We start from the raw sequence: 20,083 nt of genomic DNA on the forward strand, positions 1-20,083 counted from the left end.
TTCTTTCAATATAGGAAAGATTTAATCAGAGACCATGCACATGTATACCAATTTAGAACCTAAAATCAAAAGAAATTATCTGTATAAAATTTTTGCCTAGTTATTTTACAGGTTAATAACGCCAAGAAACTTTAACGCCTATAACTTAACTTGTATGGCTGATTTTGTGAATTAGCCAAGGTAGGTAGTACACCGAAGTTAATTGCCTAAAATAGATTTTATATTTATGTTGCAGAAAATCTTAACACTCGAGACATTTGTTAAAAGAATGTATTGAATGGCACGTACTCAAAATGTTTTATAGCTTTTTATTTCACAGACATGATACGTTTAAAAGACATGGAAAATTGACATGATCACATGGTGGAATGGCAAGACATCCTAGTGTCTGCTGCATTCCTTTGTAGTATCACTGCCCCAGGTAACTAGTAAGCTAAGTGTGTTAAATGAAACATCATGGAGACGAGCCATGCAGCAGAGATGTGGCAAAGCAGATCTAATATTCTTCTCCTTCCTCTTCACCCTCTCCTTCAATAGAATCCACACCCACTTCCTCATAATCCTTCTCTAGAGCAGCCATGTCCTCCCGAGCCTCTGAGAACTCCCCTTCTTCCATCCCTTCCCCAACGTACCAGTGGACAAAGGCACGCTTGGCATACATCAGATCAAACTTATGGTCCAGGCGGGCCCAGGCCTCAGCAATGGCTGTGGTGTTGCTCAGCATGCAGACTGCACGCTGCACTTTGGCCAGGTCACCTCCGGGGACCACGGTTGGGGGCTGGTAGTTGATGCCAACCTTAAAACCAGTGGGGCACCAGTCTACAAACTGGATGCTGCGTTTGGTCTTGATGGTGGCAATAGCAGCATTGACATCTTTGGGAACAACGTCACCACGGTACAACAGGCAACAGGCCATGTATTTACCGTGACGGGGATCACATTTCACCATCTGATTAGCTGGCTCAAAGCATGCATTAGTGATCTCTGCTACAGAAAGCTGCTCATGGTAGGCTTTTTCAGCAGAGATGACCGGAGCATAGGTCGCCAGAGGGAAATGGATTCTAGGGTAGGGCACCAAGTTGGTCTGGAATTCTGTCAGATCTACATTCAGGGCACCATCAAATCGCAGAGAAGCTGTGATGGAGGACACGATCTGGCTGATAAGGCGGTTGAGATTGGTGTAGGTGGGGCGCTCAATGTCAAGATTTCGTCGGCAAATGTCATAGATGGCTTCGTTGTCTACCATGAAGGCACAGTCGGAGTGCTCCAGGGTGGTGTGGGTGGTCAGGATGGAGTTGTAGGGCTCAACGACAGCTGTGGATACTTGGGGAGCAGGGTAGATGGAGAACTCCAGCTTGGACTTCTTGCCATAGTCTACGGACAGGCGCTCCATCAGCAAGGATGTAAAGCCAGAGCCAGTGCCACCACCAAAGCTGTGGAAGACCAGAAAACCCTGGAGACCTGTGCACTGGTCAGCCTGTTGGGGAAAAAAACAAAGAGATTTCATGCAGTAATTTCAGGAACTTTCTCTCTCTTTGAATACATTAAATCAACAGAAACATGCCTGTTTTAAGATTATTTTAAAGTATAAAGTTATTAACAAGGCCTAATTAAGGGACTGAAAGTAGTGTTACTACTTACAGTGCAAAATGTGATACTTCCTAAGTTTTTAGCTTACAAAAACAATATTTCTGTCATTATTCCTCATGGAATGATTTTTTCTAGGTCACGGAGTTTATTTCTGTCCTTACCTGCTTGCAATAACCGGGCATTTTTCAGTTTCATAGACTGTATGGATCAGGGAAGGAAAGACACATGCACCATGATGCAACTGTATCATACATGTATTTGCATGCAATGAGACCTCAATGTACATTTCTCCTTTTGCATCAGTGTTGTTAGGAACAGATATGTATTACATTTTGTCTCTCTGCTTATGCTATTCTTGCCACCAAAATTAAGCTTGTAAATTTCCAGTCTGCTGCCACTTTAATTATTCCAATCCATCAAGATTCTGCTCAGGGGGTAAGCACCAACAAAATGGTGCTATAAATAATAGCCCAATATTAAAGCATACAAGAAACAGTTAATCATACTAGTAAAGAGACTAGGTAATTAATATAAAGTTATGAAAGCAAATTCTAAGCCAATATCAAACAGGGCTGTTTTGAATTTTGTTCATGTGTAATCAACTCCTATCAAGCTTCAAGAAAAAAAGGTTATGGTCCTAGGAAAGGATAAAAAGGATTTCTACCAGTCCTGTCTGGTCCAGCAGAATGGGCATGCTCTGGGTCCCATCAGCTAAGAGATCCCAGTTTGCAGGATCCAGAAGGTGGGCTCTTTATCATAGCACTTGCCCTGTGGAATATTCTCTCTGGAGGATGGTCCTGACCCCACAGGTCTTTTGGCAGGCCCTAAAGTCCTATTGCGGTGCTCAGTCCTGAATGTGATACTTTGCTTGACTACCTATTTTAATTTTTATAATTGTAGTTATAATTGTATTTTAATATTGTTCACTGTCCAAGGTGACCAGAAAGCAGCAATGTGTTGTAAGATTATGGTGAGTCAAATTTCTTCAATTCAATTAATAGCTTTCAAAGCCAGGAAGTGAAATATTTAGCCCAAGTCCACTATACCACAGTTGCAACATATTTATGTTTAACTGCCACTTAGAAAAAATGGCATCAAATTATATAAATCAAATAAACTAAATTAAACTTTTTTTAAAAAATCTCATCTTGAGATAACTCAAGCTGAGATAACATAAGCCTAAAAGAATGTCTATTTCCAGAATATCAGATGCTAACTACTCAAAAGTTCTTTTTCTTCTATCAAGATTATTCCAAATGTTCACTTATGCAAATATGTAAGTTATTTACCAGTTTTCTAATCCTGTCAAGGACCAAGTCAATGATCTCTTTGCCAATGGTGTAATGTCCCCTGGCATAGTTGTTAGCAGCATCTTCTTTGCCAGTGATTAGTTGCTCAGGGTGGAATAGCTGGCGGTATGTTCCAGTGCGCACTTCATCTATTTGGAAAATAAATGCCCCAAATTAAGACCTCTATATTCTTTTAATAAAAAATATGTATGCATGAGAAAACATACATGAATTGTCTTACCAATCACTGTTGGCTCCAAATCCACAAATACAGCCCTGGGGACGTGTTTGCCAGCTCCAGTCTCACTGAAGAAGGTGTTGAAGGAGTCATCTCCTCCCCCAATGGTCTTATCGCTGGGCATCTGTCCATCTGGCTGGATACCATGTTCAAGGCAGTAGAGCTCCCAGCAGGCATTGCCAATCTGGACACCGGCTTGGCCAACATGGATGGAGATGCACTCACGCTGTAGCAAGGATAGAGAAACAGTAAAGCTGCATATTTCTCACTTAGGTGAGATGGGTGGTATAAAAATTTGATAAATTCTCTTTCATTCTACCTTTCTCACTCACATCAGCCCATGCCTAGATTAAATATTGAACTTTAAAACTGTCAGTGCAGACCTCCAGACTACATGCCAGTCAATTTCCAAGAAGAGATTATCATTCTTGGCTGAGGGCTTTCAGGAAATCTGATTAGCCACTGCAGCAAACCAGATGTTAGACTTAATGAGCTTTTGGTCTGCATTAAGAGGGTTATCCTTTATAAAACATAACTGTATGTAAATTAGATCTCTATTGAAAAGGAAATTGTTATAAACAGATATTGCATGTGAAAATCTAATGGGAAGAAGCATTTTGTGGAAGCTCTCACAAAAAATTTAAGACCAGCTATAGTATAAAAAACAAATCAAAAATTAAAGATAAAAACAGATTATTTTTCTTGGAAATGTCAAGATCTTTTGATTCTTAAATATTGCCACATCTGTTATTGAGCCTCTTCTATTTACCTATTAAAATTTTATTTTATTAAATTTATATGCTGCCTATATTGTAGTTCGAGGCAATTCTCAGCAGCTTATAAAGAGAACCTAGCCTCCATTATGGTGACAAAAAAACAAACAAACCACTGCCAACTTAATTCTGCATTATCCTATCTTTGTTTTTCTGTTTCATGTCTGGCATGTCTTCATATCATGTTTGAAGTTAAAAAACAAAAAATTACCAATGACAAGCCAAGGACCATGGCACAAGACTATCTAAGCCAGGTTGTTCCAAAGAAGCCATAAACGAAGACCTTCAGCATTCAAACTTTTTCAAATAAAACTGATAAATGTATTAGACTAGACACACATTATTAATATGTAACAGAGGACATTTTATGTTCCAGTTTAGAATCCCACTAAAACTGTTATTTCAGTTTACAACACTAAAGAAATGCACTCTTTAGTTTTTATTTCCAAGTACGATAAAATTTAATATCTAAGACTTAGTCTGATCGGAATTCTGTAGTCTCTAAAACCTTCATGAATGAGCTACTCCCTGCTGCCACTCCCTGTACCGTAGTTGCATTTCTTGCAAGCCAGAAAGCAAAAAGGACGCAGTCAGCCTCCCACGTCTACAGAGGAAGCAGGCCAAGCAGATTTTCCCCCTAGCATTGATTTCCTCTGTGGAACATCTGCTTACAGCCTGTTGCTCTATTTATCTAAGGCCTTGCTTTAAATTCCTGGCACATGCCCATCCTCCTGCACTCCCTTCATGAGTTTGTGTTCATTACACAGACCCAGCTCAACCTGCTGAGCACCACCTGTTGTAACACATTCCTTGAAGACCTTGTTAAGAATCTTACACTCAACAGATGGCACAAAGATGTCTGGCAATTAAGCCTTTTAAATGACAGGAGACTGCCTTCTAAAGAGGCAGATAAGCTGTTCAAATCTGAGAACTGTACTAAATTCTTATGACCACTAACAGTTGCTTCAGCCATGTACTTGAAACATGCACACATTTCACTATTTATACTGACTTCTGTGTGCACTTTTCTACAGGGATGCACTATGAAAACATGATTTTTGTGTTAGATCTGCGATGGCATCTGCAGGATACTAGGAATTTATGCACTCAAATGCACATACTTGTATCTGCAAGAAGTCTGATACAATCTGCAGCATTTGTATGAAATAATTATGTAGTTTATAATTAGTGCACCTCTGCAAATACATTATACATATGTTCAATTTGGAGACATGTGCAAAGCAAACTTGTACATTTAAATTCTAAAGGATAATCAATTACAAAATGCAGGGAAGATTTTAAGAGGGATGAGATCTAGATCCTGAAGAATTGAAAACAGTTTAACCATATGTACATATGTATTTTACTATATATCAGAGTAGAAATGGATTCAAAGAACTTTAAGCTACAAATTAGCCAACCATAGCTAGTTAGCTTATCAGTCAATGGTTAGTTTTGACAGAGATACCACATTCCAAGAGTAAAAATCCAGGCTGCATTAGATTTTTTCTATCATCTAGTGATTATCTTGATTTTTGTATTCCAGATTTCTGATTTATGATTCAGTGTGACCTATCAATTTAAAAAATAGGTAGAGTAAATCCCAGTTAAACAAACAGCATAGATACATATACAGTATGAATATAACCTCAAAAAAGGGTTGTAGTTGAAAGACAAGTCTTGTTGATAAGTTTAAGTGTCAGTGGATTACTGCTACTGTATCAGCTTTCCCACTGCACTGCAGAGCTGCTTAATGCAGCCACTCCCCTCTGCAGGGAGGATTCCCTGGTTTTCAAGGATAAAGCAGATAACCTAGAGCACCTCTGGGGAAAAATGAAGAGCAAATCAAGAAGAGCTATTATTAATGATTATTGTGTGGTAAAATATTATATCTTCCCTCTTATTGCATCTGCAGATAGACAGCCAGCAGTTCTACTCAAGTAACCCAGTCCCTCTTAGGTAGGATTTGGTCTGGAGTACATCTGCAGAACTGCCATGAAGGCTATTTGAGGGATCTGTGGGACAAAATTGCTTGAACCTGATCTGAAATGGACTTTTGGCTATTTACATCCTTTGGAGATGATTGGGTTACACTAGTTATCTGAGTTGAGACTGTTGGTCATGGGAAAATAAGCACTCTTCAAATATCTGTGTCCCTCCTAAGTGGCTAAAGGCCTATTGGAAGATGTGTGTTGCATGAAATATGCCCTTAAGGAATAGTATGGTTCTGGTACTTCTTAAAAGAGATAGTGTGTCTGTCCCCTGGATCTAATGTTTCTAGACCATTTTTGTCATATCACTAAACTTCCCCTTTTTAGGAAAGGTGGTCAAATTTGCAGCTCCATAAGGTCCAGTGGAAAGAATGGATTATCTAGATCCTTTTGAGTCAACTTTCAGATTGGAATAAAGCACTGAGATGACATTAATGACAGTTGCAGATGATATGTGGCATTACTATCTGTGGGTAGTCTATCCACCCTGGTTCTCAGCACAAATTTGGGGGGGGGGAGGGAGGAGGTTAGGAATAGAAGGTACCATGTTACAATGGTTTTCCTCTTTCATCCTAGGTTAGTTCCAGACAGTATCGGGAGGGATATTAAATATAGTATTAAGGTGGCCAACCAAGTGATGCCTTCAAAGTCTGGAGATTAAGGGCTTTGGAACCTGCTAGATTTGTAGATATTCTATTTTTAGCTCCCAAAGGGATAGCATTCCCCAAGTCAGAACTGGGTGCAATCTGAGAATCCTCCTATACTCATGGTTTCTGCCTTAAGAGCAAATGCCAGTTATGACAAAAAGATTCTTTGAATGGGCTCACCTTGCATGCCAATTGCACCTGGTATCTTTTTTTTTTCTTCAAAGAGAGACTCTAGTGATCCATGCCCTGGCCACCTCACTTGAATAATTGCAAGGTATTTTACACACTTTTAACGAACAACTAAGCCAGAATGCAGCAGCACAAATTATGATGGGGATACCATGATGCGTCCATACCATATCACTATTTCACAAACTTCAAGTCCCTTCAATTCAGTCACTCATAAAGCCCTTCATCCACAGGGCCAGGTTATTTGACCTCATATCCCTTCCATTAAACTGTGGGGCCCAGGCACCCGCCCTACCTCTAGCTATTGATTCAGATGACCGCTTCCCACAACCCTGCCTAGCCTCCTGTGAGGCTTCTAGAACTTGTAATGTCCCCCACTGAGTTAGGAGGTTGGATACGCTTCTCGTTTGGAAAACCGATTCATGATCCCAGTCGCATTTGGCGAGCCGAGCAGTTGTTCAAGTAACTGAAAGCGCTCGCGCAGCTCCACCAGAGCAGCTTCAGCGCCCATCTCGAGGGGGCGCGCATGCGCACGCCGCTCTTTCACCTCAAGGCAGATCGGCATCCAGCGCGGGAAAGTGTAACGGCCGTCGTGGGAGGGGCCGAGGGAAACCGCCGCTTTCTGCCGCGAAGGGAAGCGGCCATCTCTCCCTTCGAGTGAAACATTTCGCAGCTGGCCGGCCTTACGTCAGCCCAGGGCGATGTAGTGATCTAGTTATTAGGGTTAGACTAGTTAGGACTGGATTCAAATCAATCCTTAAAAAAAACCTGAGGGCTTTTTCGCGCTCTCTTCAACACAGGCGGGACGTTATGAAGTCCTAGTAGTCCATTTCAGGACCTGCAGCCAGAAACAATGAATCACTCTGTGCGAGTATCGTGACTAACGGGATGATGGGCGTAAGGCTAAAGGCGACCAGTTTTTCCTAACGATCTCCCCCGAGCAACCTCTGGGTCGTTTCTTTCATGACAACCAACCCGGGGGGAGCCTCCCGCCCATTTTCCAGGACAGCGTAATTCAATTGGCGTAATCCAATTGGCGTCCTCCAGACGCCTGGCCCTACTGTACCTTTAAAAGAAAAACACACCCAGGTAGTTGCGCATCCGGAGGACCCCGGAGCAAGGAAGGCTGTTCCAGAACATTTCCCGCGTACTCCGCCCCCAACCCCCGCAGTCCTCGGAATGCGACTGACCCACGTTCCCGCCCTTCGATTTCAAGCCGTGGCCAGAGCGAGCAGAACCGCCTTCCAGATCGTTCTCTCCTCTCCGCCCGTTTCCCTGGGTGTCTTTCCAAGGATTGCCTTCCAAGCCTACGTCACTTCTCCGATCCGCTCGGGACAGCCGAACCAGAACCCCTTTCTAGGAATTAACCATCTATGGTCTTTCCTCCCTCCCTCTCCCCCCTTTTAGTGCTTTGCAGCTTCTATCCATCTGGAGGGCGCGTGGCTGGGGAAAGCTAATAAGTGCATCTCCCCCTCCCTCCCCTGATTTTTTTTCCTGACTTTCCGAGAATTCCCGCCCAGCCTTCGCGTTCTTTTCGCCTCCTCCCCCCGCAACCCGCCCCATCCCTCGCAGTCTCCCCCCACCCCCACCCCCACCCCAGGTTCTCTTGGATCAGCTCAGTTCTCTTGGATGATTCGCTCCCGACCCATCTCACCCCTCCCCTCCTCCTCCATGGTAGCGCTTACCATGATGCTGACGAAGGAATGGCAAGAAACAGGAGAAGGGGGGAATTAAATGGAAGCCTTGGATGTTACTTCTCCCGACAAGCTAAGAGTCGATGTAAGTAACAGAATGGAAGAGGAAGGGGCCGCCCCGCTGCTTTTATATCACATCTCACTCTCAGGGCTGGATGGGGAAAGCTGGCCTTACATGCATTTAGTATAATGAACTGATTACGCGGTTGCCATTGGGCCAACCTCCACGTCCATCTGTGAGCTCATAATCAGTGATTGGCTGAGACCGATGACCCTCCGTTTGCTATGGGAAACAGGAGATTTTTGGTGGGTGGAAGAGAGGAAAAAAAATCGCATAGCTGAGGCGGCGAAGTAATCCGTTCTTCCTCTTTAACTAGGAAGCAGCCCAGCAGAGTCTTAAGCGAAAGATTTTTATGTAATCGCTCAAGTCTGTTTGCACTGAAAAGCCTTGCAGGAACGAGTTAGAGTAGTTCAAGGATAAGGTATAAACATTTTAATATTTTATTTTTTTAAAAAGTATTTAAAACATAACGCCACCCATCTTTTAACCAACTCAGGAGAGGAATCCAAAGAGACGAATCACTGGTTTCTTCGGAGTGGCAATTCTAACGTGGTAAATCAAGAAAGATACACGTAATTCTTGGGGCAGAGGCAAAATCTAAGACATCAGTTGTACAGGAAGAACCGCAGAGAAACTAGGCGAGGCATGCTCCCATCGGAAGTTCCTGTTATACTCTATCCCCAAGGAGTTAATCGCCACAAATTGATACTTACCGTCCATTTAAGTCTGCCTGCCTTAAAGGAAAAAAAAAATCCTTGACATTTAAAGTACAGATACATTTATTCATACAATTTTTGGACTCTAATTTAAAGCAGGGGTGGGGGAAGGATTGTAGTTTGCAATCCTCCCTACATCTCAATATATTCATTTACGGTACTTTTTCAGCGCAAGTGTGATAAACTTTTAAAATAGCATTTAAATTATGCAACGTCGCTTGCAGTATTCAAACATTTGTAATGCTCCAAGTCTTGCTGGAATTGGGTGGGGAAAAAGACAAATGGTCGACAGCTGCAAAGGCTTCTGCATATTTGTTCAAATAACCGACATGTTTTTTTTTTAACTGAGGTTCAATTTAAGTTCATTCCACATTTCCTTCCGACGTCGGAATCGAGGGAGGGTTTTGTAAGGATGGGCAATTGAGGAAAAGAAATAAAGTAACGATTACGTTTTATATTAGTTAGCTTGTTGCTCATTGAACCTGCAGCGTGATCGGGTGCTGAACCCGGCTCAGAAAAATACCCTTTATCTTAGTTTAAAGACCAAAGAAACCTGCGTGTTGACGTGGGCAAGGATTAAATAGGATCAAAAGATGGAGAACATTAGGAATGTTCCGGAAGCCATAAATAACAGAGCTGCAGAGCGGGGGCGAAGTGAGAGTAAGCAATGAGACCGCAGTTTCATCCTGCAGAGAAAAACTGCGGCACAGATGACGACCAGCGTTTTTGCGGCTGCAGTCTGCAAGCCTCCCGACAGAGGCACCTAAACGCCACGTCCTTGTCGCAGAGTTAAAGAAAAAAAAAAAAAAGCCGAAAAAGATGCTGAATAATGAACAAAGCGTTCTCAGTTGCGCCATCTAAGAGAAGAATCGGGCTGGGACTGAAGAAAAGGGGGAAAAAAGAGTCCTTTTTCCCGACGTTGCTATTCTATTCTGTACAACGGCAAAAAGTTAAAATTAAATCTCCGAAAAATGAGGAGTGGGAAAGGAAGCGAGGACGCCTTCTACAAAGGAAGCGCCATCTTTACTCTTGCACGTGCTCGCTCTGCCGGTACCGTTTATAGATTGCGGCGTCTCTTGCAACATTCATTGTACCAGGCCCTCCCTCATCTAGCCGCAGCCTTCCACAAACCGAATCGCTTTTCTAATCCTCTCAAACATTCCCGATGAACTGCAGCTTCTTGTTCAGCCTCCTAAGCGCGCACGATATTGATGATGCCCCCTTTTCTCCCCCTGCTCCCGTTTTACACGAGCTGGACTCTCTGTCCTGGTTTATGTTGCCCTGCCTCCCCTTGCCCCGCTATGGTGTGGTACACGGCAAAATCGGGTTTAATTTTGGGTGATCGCCTGCCCTAAATCGCCACCAAACCCTGGCAGCACCTGGCAGAAGCCGTGACACACATTCCCCAGACAGGGAGGGGCCACGCTGATTCTTCCACTTCCTGTCTGCAGCCAGGCTGCGCAATTCGCTCACATTTTGGGGGCACGTGTGGTCGCCGATCTTTTTGCTTTCAGCCAGGGGACAAAATTGGACGCTGTGTTTTCTCCAGCCTTTTTTTTAAAAACATCCGAAAATAATTTCATCTTTTACTGCAGGAGCTCAGGGTGGCATGTATAGCACACTCCCCTATAACAGCTTGGACTGCCAAGGATTAAACATTCCATATTAGTATGATGCACTTAGGTATTAAGTGTGTCTGATGTGTTGGCTAGCGGTAAACTGTAATATCACTTTGCAGATTTCAGCTTAATTTAATTAAAGCTTGCTATCTGGTTTTGGTTTTAACATGTCTTGTGAAACTAGGTATTGTGGATAGTAGGCGGCGATGGACACCGCTCTTCTCCACAGCCATGTTAATGTGGATTCCTCCAGTCTTTGAGCTGGCAATATAATTTGTGTTTCTTCAGGAACTATTCCATAGCCTGGCTCACTAACAAGACTTGAGAATAGCCCTGCCCTTAACAGTGTTACTGTGTAGGACAATTTAAAGGCAATGATTGTAGACTCTTTTAGCTTCATTCCATCTCCCTCTCAGCATCAGATTCAGCAGCCTATAAGGAGAGCCACCATCAATAGCTCAAAAGTATGGCAGGGCAGATTTGGACTAGTGTAATGTGAGGCTTTTACCTGGCAATGTTGGGCTAGATCCAGGGGTGAAATCTAGCAGGTTCTGATAGGTTCTGGAGAACCAGTAGTGGAAATTTTGAGTAGTTCAGAGAACCGGCAAATACCACCTCTGGCTGGCCCCAGAGTGGGGTGGGAATTTTGCAATATCCTTCCCCTGGAGTGGGGTGGGAATGGAGATTTTGCAGTATCCTTCACATGCCATGCCCATCAAGCCACGTCCACAGAACTGGCAGTAAAAAAAAATTGGATTTCACTACTGGCTAGATCCATTGAAACAGGTGCTTAAGAATCCAAGGTCTTCAGATAAATAAGGTAATTATAGAAAAGTTAACAAGCCATTAGCGGAAAAAAATCCAGCACCTTACAAGAACATTTAAATGTGACTTACTGTAAATTGAAGTAAAATATTGTAATATTGGACATATTGAAGGATATGTTTGAACAATGGACTCTGAAATTAATTTTAAGAGTATCTGTATCTATCTCTATACTTAGTGTTTGAAAGATGTTTGACAACTAAGCTATATTTGACAACACTGAGACTGATCTGAATATGGATTTAAATACAAAAGGCAGCTATAAGAATGATATGGAAAAAGATGCTCTATTGGATATGCAAAAGAAGCTGACTGATGTCTAATCATTAAAAGGAATATACAAATAACAAACCAAGAAAGTGACCTAGATAATTTTTCTATATTAGAGTTATAAAGGGACTTGTTAAAGCTTTGAATAATTTTGTAGAACAGACAAAGAAGAAATGAAAAGAAATCAAGTTCCAGGTCATTGTTTCAAGGGGCTAAAAATCAGAAGTAAAATGAAGGACTATAAATGTGGTTTATTTAATCAAGGTTAAAATAGGTAAGTTATTTCTAGTAACCCTTAATGGACTTTTGCTAATTAGGATTGAAACTACAAGACTTTTAAGGATTTGTTTATAGATAAAAAATGGGATGTGAGAAGAAGAGATCATTTGTTTTATTTTTAAAGAAGATGATAAGTTATTAAAATTATTTATACTTGTCTTAAAAGGGAAAGTAATTTCTTTATATATTTAATTTTCTTTACTATATTTTTTTATTTCTACATTTCCTATCTTTATTCTTCTGTTAATTTGAATGGGTTTTTTTTCTTTTTCTTTTGTATTGTATTGGTTGTATACATATAAAAATTGCTAGATGTGCTGCAAAATAGTTCTGTTGACAGGTTGGTGAGGCAGAGGAACATTGTGGGGTAGAGCAGGACAAAGCTCACATAACTGCATTAAAACAACTGTCTCTTGCTTCAGTCTGGGTTCCTTGTCTATGTTACCAAGTTGCCGTAACAACTGGTCTTGTTATGTGGGAATAGAAAGGGAAATTGTCAATACTCTTGCCAGGTTCACCCCAGCTCCCAATTATCTCAAACCTGCTCAGCAAAGGTGCAGTGAATGACCATGGTTGATAAAAATGTATTTGATATAGTATGCAAAGTGACTGAAGTAGACAGAGTTCCCCACAAAGCAGTAAGAATCATAGTCATACAAAACCAAAAGGGAAGAAATGTAATGTATCTATTGATACTGTTATTATTGCATTTATATTCACTTTTACTCTTAATGCTCTAGTCTAGATCTCTTCCCTGAAGTCTCCCCTCATTTTCCCTATAGCAATCATGTGGGGTAAATTGAACTGAGAGAAGATGATTGGCCCAAATTCACCCAATAAATTGTAGCTGAGTGGGGATCTGCTCCCAGATTATCCAGAGTATTACATGGATATGTCTCTGAAGTTACCAAAGTCAACTCAGTTATGTCAGTCTAAATACCTATATGTATATTATGCATATAGGAATTCAATAGTCCTTGAATAATGAATATTTGTGTAAAAAATTCCTTTCATTTTCTTTCGTGCAAATAATTTAAAAAATTAAAAGGATAGGAAAATGTGTAGCATGATAATTCTTTATCATAGTATTGTCAATTTGTTTAAAAATTTCTAGAGCTATTCCAAACGTTGGAAAGGGAAAAGTGATAAATATATTGGAGTAATATATATATATTTAATTGCCTTTTAATACAGTTAAAAATAGTTTTTGCCTGGACCAGCAATGTTCTTTGTTCTGTAATGTTCTCCGTGTAATTTTGGAGCATGATTAAATGCATTTCTCTGCTCAAAAATATTTGAAGAACACTAATATACTCTTTATTTGAACAACACTTGTATACCCATTATGATTGTATCTAAATGAACCAGTGTAACAAAATATGTAACTCAAATAAAAATAGGAACAATTTGGTGTTAAATAAATGAACTCCTGTCATATTCCTATAATTATGGGGAACATGTGTTGGACACAAGTCTCCCATATCTACAGGTGCATCACTTTTTATAATTATGGACAACCTACCTAATTGCATTTAGTAAATTAATGGCAGCTTACTAGATAATATCACTTGCTTTCCTCCATGAGAGTTAACAGATCTTTAAGATCTAAAAATAACTTTTTAGTAAGATTCTTAAGGATGAAACAATGTATTGATGTTAAAACATGTCATATTTATATATTTAGCATGCTGTTTTAATATATCCCCTAGGGGTTTTCATTCTAAACATGAATTGTATGAGTCTGGCCTTTTTCAATACAGCTAATTTTACATCTGTCTCTACATTTTTATTATTTTATAAAATATTTACTCCTATGACTGAGACTCAAGAACAAAATTATTGGGGTTTTACCGAGTTACAGCAGAACACTATACATATAGGGTATACACCCTTTAGATGGCGATATGGGCAGCATATAAATTTAATAAACGCAATCAGAAAGAAATCCTAACAGTTTCAGAGAAACTTGTTCCCAAGTAAATGAATTCAGGACTGCACTTTCACTTTTTAAAAATAAAATCTGTAGATTTTTTGCTAAGAAAAGACCTTTGTTTTTTGCTTAGTTTTATCTTGAAATCAGTGTATAAAAATGGTTAAGTATGTGATATAAATGCAATTCTTGCTGTCCAGAAAAACTATCCTATCTCTCTGAAATTAAAGAGTGTGTGGCAGAAATCATGGCCTTTTTTGAAAATTTTATGTGGATTCACGGAAGATATAATTTAGCTTAAATTGTGGAATGTGGGACTGTCATTCTGGCCAGCTAAGCTAAAGAAGAATTTGAGCTGAACTCAATCACAGTACTGTACATATCCACATACTATCTGTAATTGTCAACAATATGCCAACAGATTTAGTTGGCTCATTCTACATATGCCTCAGCCCTTAAATAATAGGGTGTTTCCAGACACATTGGGACATATATGTCATGTTACATTTATGTACTTAATTTTGGGGGGGCTGGAGTTGCCCCTTCCAAACTGAACACACTAATCTGTACCATTATTGTTGTTGTAGTGCCGTGTTTTTTTCTTGCACACTGTAAAAATGTGACCATTGGGCCAGTATCCTACCACAATCCAGGAATATGCAACAAATAAAGACAGAACACAGTCATCTCTAGGACAGGGAATGCCTTTTATTCACAAACCCAAAACCTTAGTGGATGGTTTGAGCTTGTAACATTTCATGTTTTAAAGCACAGATCAGTTATTGTAGGGATAACAATGGTATCTGAATTTGCACAAATTAACCGATCAGACCAAAACCTGAATGTTGTTAAATAGCTTAATATTCCCTGTATGAGCAGCACCATTGTGACATTTTGCTTTAGTATTCCTCTCCTTCCTCTTCACCCTCTCCTTCAACAGAATCCACACCCACTTCCTCATAATCCTTCTCCAGAGCAGCCATGTCTTCCCGAGCCTCTGAGAACTCCCCTTCTTCCATCCCTTCCCCAACGTACCAGTGGACAAAGGCACGCTTGGCATACATCAGATCAAACTTATGGTCCAGGCGGGCCCAGGCCTCAGCAATGGCTGTGGTGTTGCTCAGCATGCAGACTGCGCGCTGCACTTTGGCCAGGTCACCTCCAGGGACCACGGTTGGGGGCTGGTAGTTGATACCAACCTTGAAACCGGTGGGGCACCAGTCTACAAACTGGATAGTACGTTTGGTCTTGATGGTGGCAATAGCAGCATTGACATCTTTGGGAACAACGTCACCACGGTACAACAGGCAACAGGCCATGTATTTACCGTGACGGGGATCACATTTCACCATCTGATTAGCTGGCTCAAAGCAAGCATTAGTGATCTCTGCTACAGAAAGCTGCTCATGGTAGGCTTTTTCAGCAGAGATGACCGGAGCATAGGTCGCCAGAGGGAAATGGATTCTAGGGTAGGGCACCAAGTTGGTCTGGAATTCTGTCAGATCTACATTCAGGGCACCATCAAATCGCAGGGAAGCTGTGATGGAGGACACGATCTGGCCTATCAACCTGTTCAAATTGGTGTAGGTGGGGCGCTCAATGTCAAGATTTCGTCGGCAAATGTCATAGATGGCTTCATTGTCTACCATGAAGGCACAGTCGGAGTGCTCCAGGGTGGTGTGGGTGGTCAGGATGGAGTTGTAGGGCTCAACGACAGCTGTGGATACTTGGGGAGCTGGGTAGATGGAGAACTCCAGCTTGGACTTCTTGCCATAGTCTACGGACAGGCGCTCCATCAGCAAGGATGTAAAGCCAGAGCCAGTGCCACCACCAAAGCTGTGGAAGACCAGAAAACCCTGGAGACCTGTGCACTGGTCGGCCTGTTAGAACAAATAAAAGTTAACATGAATAATACCAATAATCATCTAAAGAATATAGGTAGAAGTAAAAGATATTTTTGTCTATTTTCTTAAACTTAACAATCAGCTTTTTAATTAAGTTATCTTACTATTTTCCGATCATAAATATTACAAGTTCGAATATATATTCATAATTATTATTATACAGGAAGTATATTCCAGCTGAGTGAAGTATTTTTGTTGGCCGAAATGTTTTGGAATGATATACATCAGAATTACATAAGTCATTGTTGCTTGTTTTCTATTCTTTATATTACAGATAATCCATAAAACAAAATAGTTACCAGTTTTCTAATCCTGTCAAGGACCAAGTCAATGATCTCTTTGCCAATGGTGTAATGCCCCCTGGCATAGTTGTTAGCAGCATCTTCTTTGCCAGTGATCAGTTGTTCAGGGTGGAATAGTTGGCGGTAGGTTCCAGTGCGCACTTCATCTATGAAGAGCAAAAAAAAATTACCTTTCTATCAGAAGACACAATCTAATTATGCAACGTAGGAGTTATATTTTTGAGGTTTTTTTCTTGTGAAATATTCCTTTGATCTCATTGGTTGTCACCGATCCTTTTGCTATTCATATTCAAATGCATGCTTAATTAGGTTATGTGCCAAATAAAGATTTAAATTAAATGGAGATGCTTTGCCTTCTATATAAGTGAATTAGGAAATTTATTAGATCATAGTAAAGACACATCCTCACTAATCTTTTCCTAGTGTTTGGGAAAAGTTGGACTCATAGTCAGCTGGGCATTTTGATATTTACACTCACCAATCACTGTTGGCTCCAAATCCACAAATACAGCCCTGGGGACGTGTTTGCCAGCTCCAGTCTCACTGAAGAAGGTGTTGAAGGAGTCATCTCCTCCCCCAATGGTCTTATCACTGGGCATCTGCCCATCTGGTTGGATGCCATGTTCAAGGCAGTAGAGCTCCCAGCAGGCATTACCAATCTGGACACCGGCTTGGCCAACGTGGATGGAGATGCACTCACGCTAAATGTGAAAAAAATTGTATAAATCGGTTTATGTATTGGTATATTCTGTCTAAAAAAACAGAAGGTTAATGTGTAATGATTTGTGCAGTCTTTCATTGTTATTGGTGGGATATGGGAATTTAAGAATTTATGCACCCACAGTGTGTGTGCTGGTCACTCAAGGTAAAAACATTCACAAGTAAAATTAAAAACAATTACCACAGCTGTTAGTTCCTGCTTAAAAACAAGCCAGTTTCAAATGGAAACTAGGGAGGCCAAAAGGGGAAAACCCATGAAATCCCTCAATTTAAGAATGAAACGACCATCAATAAGTGGTGTAACTTGATGATTCTTGATGAATGTATTTTTTTTCTTTTATGTACACTGAGAGCATATGCACCAAAGACAAATTCCTTGTGTGTCCAATCACACTTGGCCAATACAGAATTCTATTCTATTCTAAATAATAAAAAAAAATAAGCCATGTAATTAGTCTGATTCTAACACACCTTGGTGAAAGTGCTGAAATGTCACGTCCACTCTTTCTTCATTTTCTTATTTGAATCTGCTCAGCCTGAGTTATGTTCTCATTTTACTTGCCTATTGTTCTAGAGGTCATTCTATCATATGAGAGGACCAGTTCAACCAAAGAGACTGCCAAGGAATGCCACGCCCTGGCCAAGAACATGGGTAGATGCTCTTCAACATAAAGCTAGCCATGATTTTTCTGGCAACACCCCCACTGACAGCCGGTGTGTGTGCAGTGCCCTGAATTAACATAGCTGGAGTCATTTCTGCATGATCTTATTAAACTGTTTTGCCAGTTTTCCTTCCTCTGACTCAGCTCTACTGAGAACCATGCTTGGAAATGAGAACTAAATCCATGGGGTGGCTGGATCAGAAGATAAAGCTCCCACATCAATCCCTAAATTAAGTATGAGGTATATAATAAGGGTAAAACTGTGCGCCCACTAGTCTTACCCTCCGCCACACCCAAATACCCAACATAAAGAGTGTTACAGAACTAGAAATCTTAATTCCTAATATATTAGGAATGTTGCAGCCAGGATTAAAAATGGGCTGCTAGAAAACGTTTCTAAAAGAAAGTCCAGCCATTGGAGTGCACTTGTTGAAAACAGCAAGCCACTGTAGGGACTCTGAAAAGCATTGTCTCCCACTCATTATTCTGGTCACATCTGCCAGAGGAGACTCTTTGTCTGCTCCGTCAGCCAGCAGCTTCTGCCTTCTATTCACTGACAGACCAATCTGCTGCAGGGCATGGATGCTCTAAGGGGAGGGATCTACTTTTTCTTCCCTGCAGTCTGGGATACTAGGCAGTGTCTCCCTGCGGCCACAGATGATGGAACAATGCTTCGTTTTAAGGCAAGGGTTTTTTTTAGAGCCTCGAAAGGGCGTGGCATCTTCAGCCCAGATGATGATCCCCGCTTTTCTCAGAGGAAATAGTGGGTACTGGGACCTCCTCGAGTGGCCAGAATTTCCTCCCGTGCAAATCCCTTTGAATTCAATGACATTTAACTCCACATAAAGGCGGGTCGAGCTGCAATCCACCGACCCTCCCATTCAGACATACGGCTTTTTAAGGGCGAGCTCCAACCTCCCTCCTCCACCACGAAAAGTTCCCATCACCCAATTTGGTAACGCCTTTCCTCCCGACTGATGAATGAGGCGATGCGGTAATCGGCCACAGCATTTTGAATTGCGTTCCCCTGCAGGCTTCAATCGTTTCAAGCCGATTTTTTGTTTAAAAAAATGCATTCAAAGGGGATCTAACCGTATGATGTGTTTTAAAGCAAGCACCGGCAGAGACACCCTGACCTGGAAGTAAGATCCACCCAACGAGCTTTCTTTCCCTAAAAGGAGAGCAGCCTTAAAGGCAAACTGCTCCTCATCCGCTCCCGGTCAGCCCTCGCCTCCGGTCCGAAGTGGGGCTCACCCTCTGCAGCAGGAAAGGCTGGGGAGGCGGGTAGGGAGTCACCCGCGTCTTTCACTGCCTCTCTAGATTGAAGTCATTGGACCAGCAGGTGGACTCCTGCCGCCCTTTAGGGGAGAAGTCCATCTTTGGGGGGTTGGAAATGGAGGAGGAAAGCTTTTTTCCCCGGCATTTGCACAGCTCTCCCGAGAATCTTAAAGTTATGCACGATTTAACTGATCGGGAAAACAAAGACCCGCCATAAAGGAGCGGGAAAAGACAGAGAAAAGACTCAGAAAGGGGGAACAGGGGAGATTTGTCTAAATGCGCACAGGAGGGGTCATAGACACACGCCTTGCGGCGATTTTCCCGGCTTCCTCTCTTTGGAGACCCGCCGCGGGCACTTACCATGGTTGCTGCTTTGTCGCCGAGCTTTGGGGTACTCGAACCGGAGAGAGGCGGGTGCTTGCTTACAGCGCGACTCTTATGAGGTCGATGTAAGAGAACTTGTAGCACATAGTCTAAGGCGGCTGCCTATATACAATCCCGTCACCATGGGGACAGCCAAGGCTTTTTGCGGTTGGTCGAGACCCCCCAATCTGCCAGGAGAAGGCACGAGAGGAGGACGGCGATTGGCTCCGGGCGCATAGGATGAGGTAATTCCCCCCCCCTTCCTCTGCTCAGCATCCCAAGTCTGCTTGCATCTTCCAGACAAAGAGACCGAACAGTTCCCCATTCATCACTTGTGCGCGTGGGGTGGGGATGTGTGTGTGTGTGGGGGGGGGGAAGAGCCAAGATCCAAGGAAAAGGAGAGGGGAAAGGGACGCTGCAACGACGTGAAAACTCGCTTAAAAACAATAACCTTTCCCCCTCCGAACAAATGTCAGACAATGCGTCAACCCCTCCCTCCCCCTCTGAACGAAGTAACGGCGCAACTCAAATTCGCATTTCAGCAAAAAGGCGAGGCGAGGCTGAGAGAGAGTCAGGAATTTTGCCCCGCTGGTGAGTGAATTTGATGAGCCTGGAACATTTACCGGGGGAACTGTAAAAATGCTGTAAGCCGCCAGCAAAGAACCACTGAAATCAGAATTTATTTCCTCTTGGCTTTAATTAGCACGAAAATCTCCCTGATCTGCAAAATCCCCCGTTCAGGG

At 41.9% G+C, this 20,083-nt stretch overlaps 2 protein-coding genes across 2 annotated transcripts; both read right to left on the reverse strand.

The window, feature by feature from the left end:
• Positions 1-294: 294 nt before the first annotated feature.
• Positions 295-8,531, reverse strand: TUBA1B (tubulin alpha 1b). Its single transcript, XM_070937759.1, has 4 exons — positions 8,403-8,531; positions 3,121-3,343; positions 2,880-3,028; positions 295-1,477 (listed from the first exon to the last, which is right to left on the reverse strand). The coding sequence occupies exons 1-4, from the start codon at positions 8,403-8,405 to the stop codon at positions 497-499; spliced, it is 1,356 nt and encodes a 451-aa protein (XP_070793860.1). The 5' UTR covers positions 8,406-8,531; the 3' UTR covers positions 295-496.
• Positions 8,532-14,847: 6,316 nt separating this feature from the next.
• Positions 14,848-19,446, reverse strand: TUBA1A (tubulin alpha 1a). Its single transcript, XM_070937760.1, has 4 exons — positions 19,338-19,446; positions 16,796-17,018; positions 16,315-16,463; positions 14,848-15,991 (listed from the first exon to the last, which is right to left on the reverse strand). Exons 1-4 carry the CDS (start codon positions 19,338-19,340, stop codon positions 15,011-15,013), a joined length of 1,356 nt encoding a protein of 451 aa, XP_070793861.1. The 5' UTR covers positions 19,341-19,446; the 3' UTR covers positions 14,848-15,010.
• Between the last annotated feature and the right edge of the window lie 637 nt (positions 19,447-20,083).

The sequence above is a fragment of the Pituophis catenifer genome, unplaced genomic scaffold (assembly GCF_029215685.1).
Source record: "Pituophis catenifer annectens isolate HBS135680 unplaced genomic scaffold, rPitCat1.0.hap2 SCAF_2, whole genome shotgun sequence".
Lineage (NCBI taxonomy): Eukaryota > Metazoa > Chordata > Lepidosauria > Squamata > Colubridae > Pituophis > Pituophis catenifer.

Coding starts and splice junctions, on each gene's coding strand:
- TUBA1B (XM_070937759.1), bottom strand. Junction 3,029..3,120: donor TTTGGAGCCAACAGTGATTG/GTAAGACAATTC, acceptor TTTTCCAAATAG/ATGAAGTGCGCACTGGAACA. Junction 1,478..2,879: donor TTGACAGGATTAGAAAACTG/GTAAATAACTTA, acceptor TTTCCCCAACAG/GCTGACCAGTGCACAGGTCT.
- TUBA1A (XM_070937760.1), bottom strand. Junction 16,464..16,795: donor TTTGGAGCCAACAGTGATTG/GTGAGTGTAAAT, acceptor TGCTCTTCATAG/ATGAAGTGCGCACTGGAACC. Junction 15,992..16,314: donor TTGACAGGATTAGAAAACTG/GTAACTATTTTG, acceptor TTGTTCTAACAG/GCCGACCAGTGCACAGGTCT.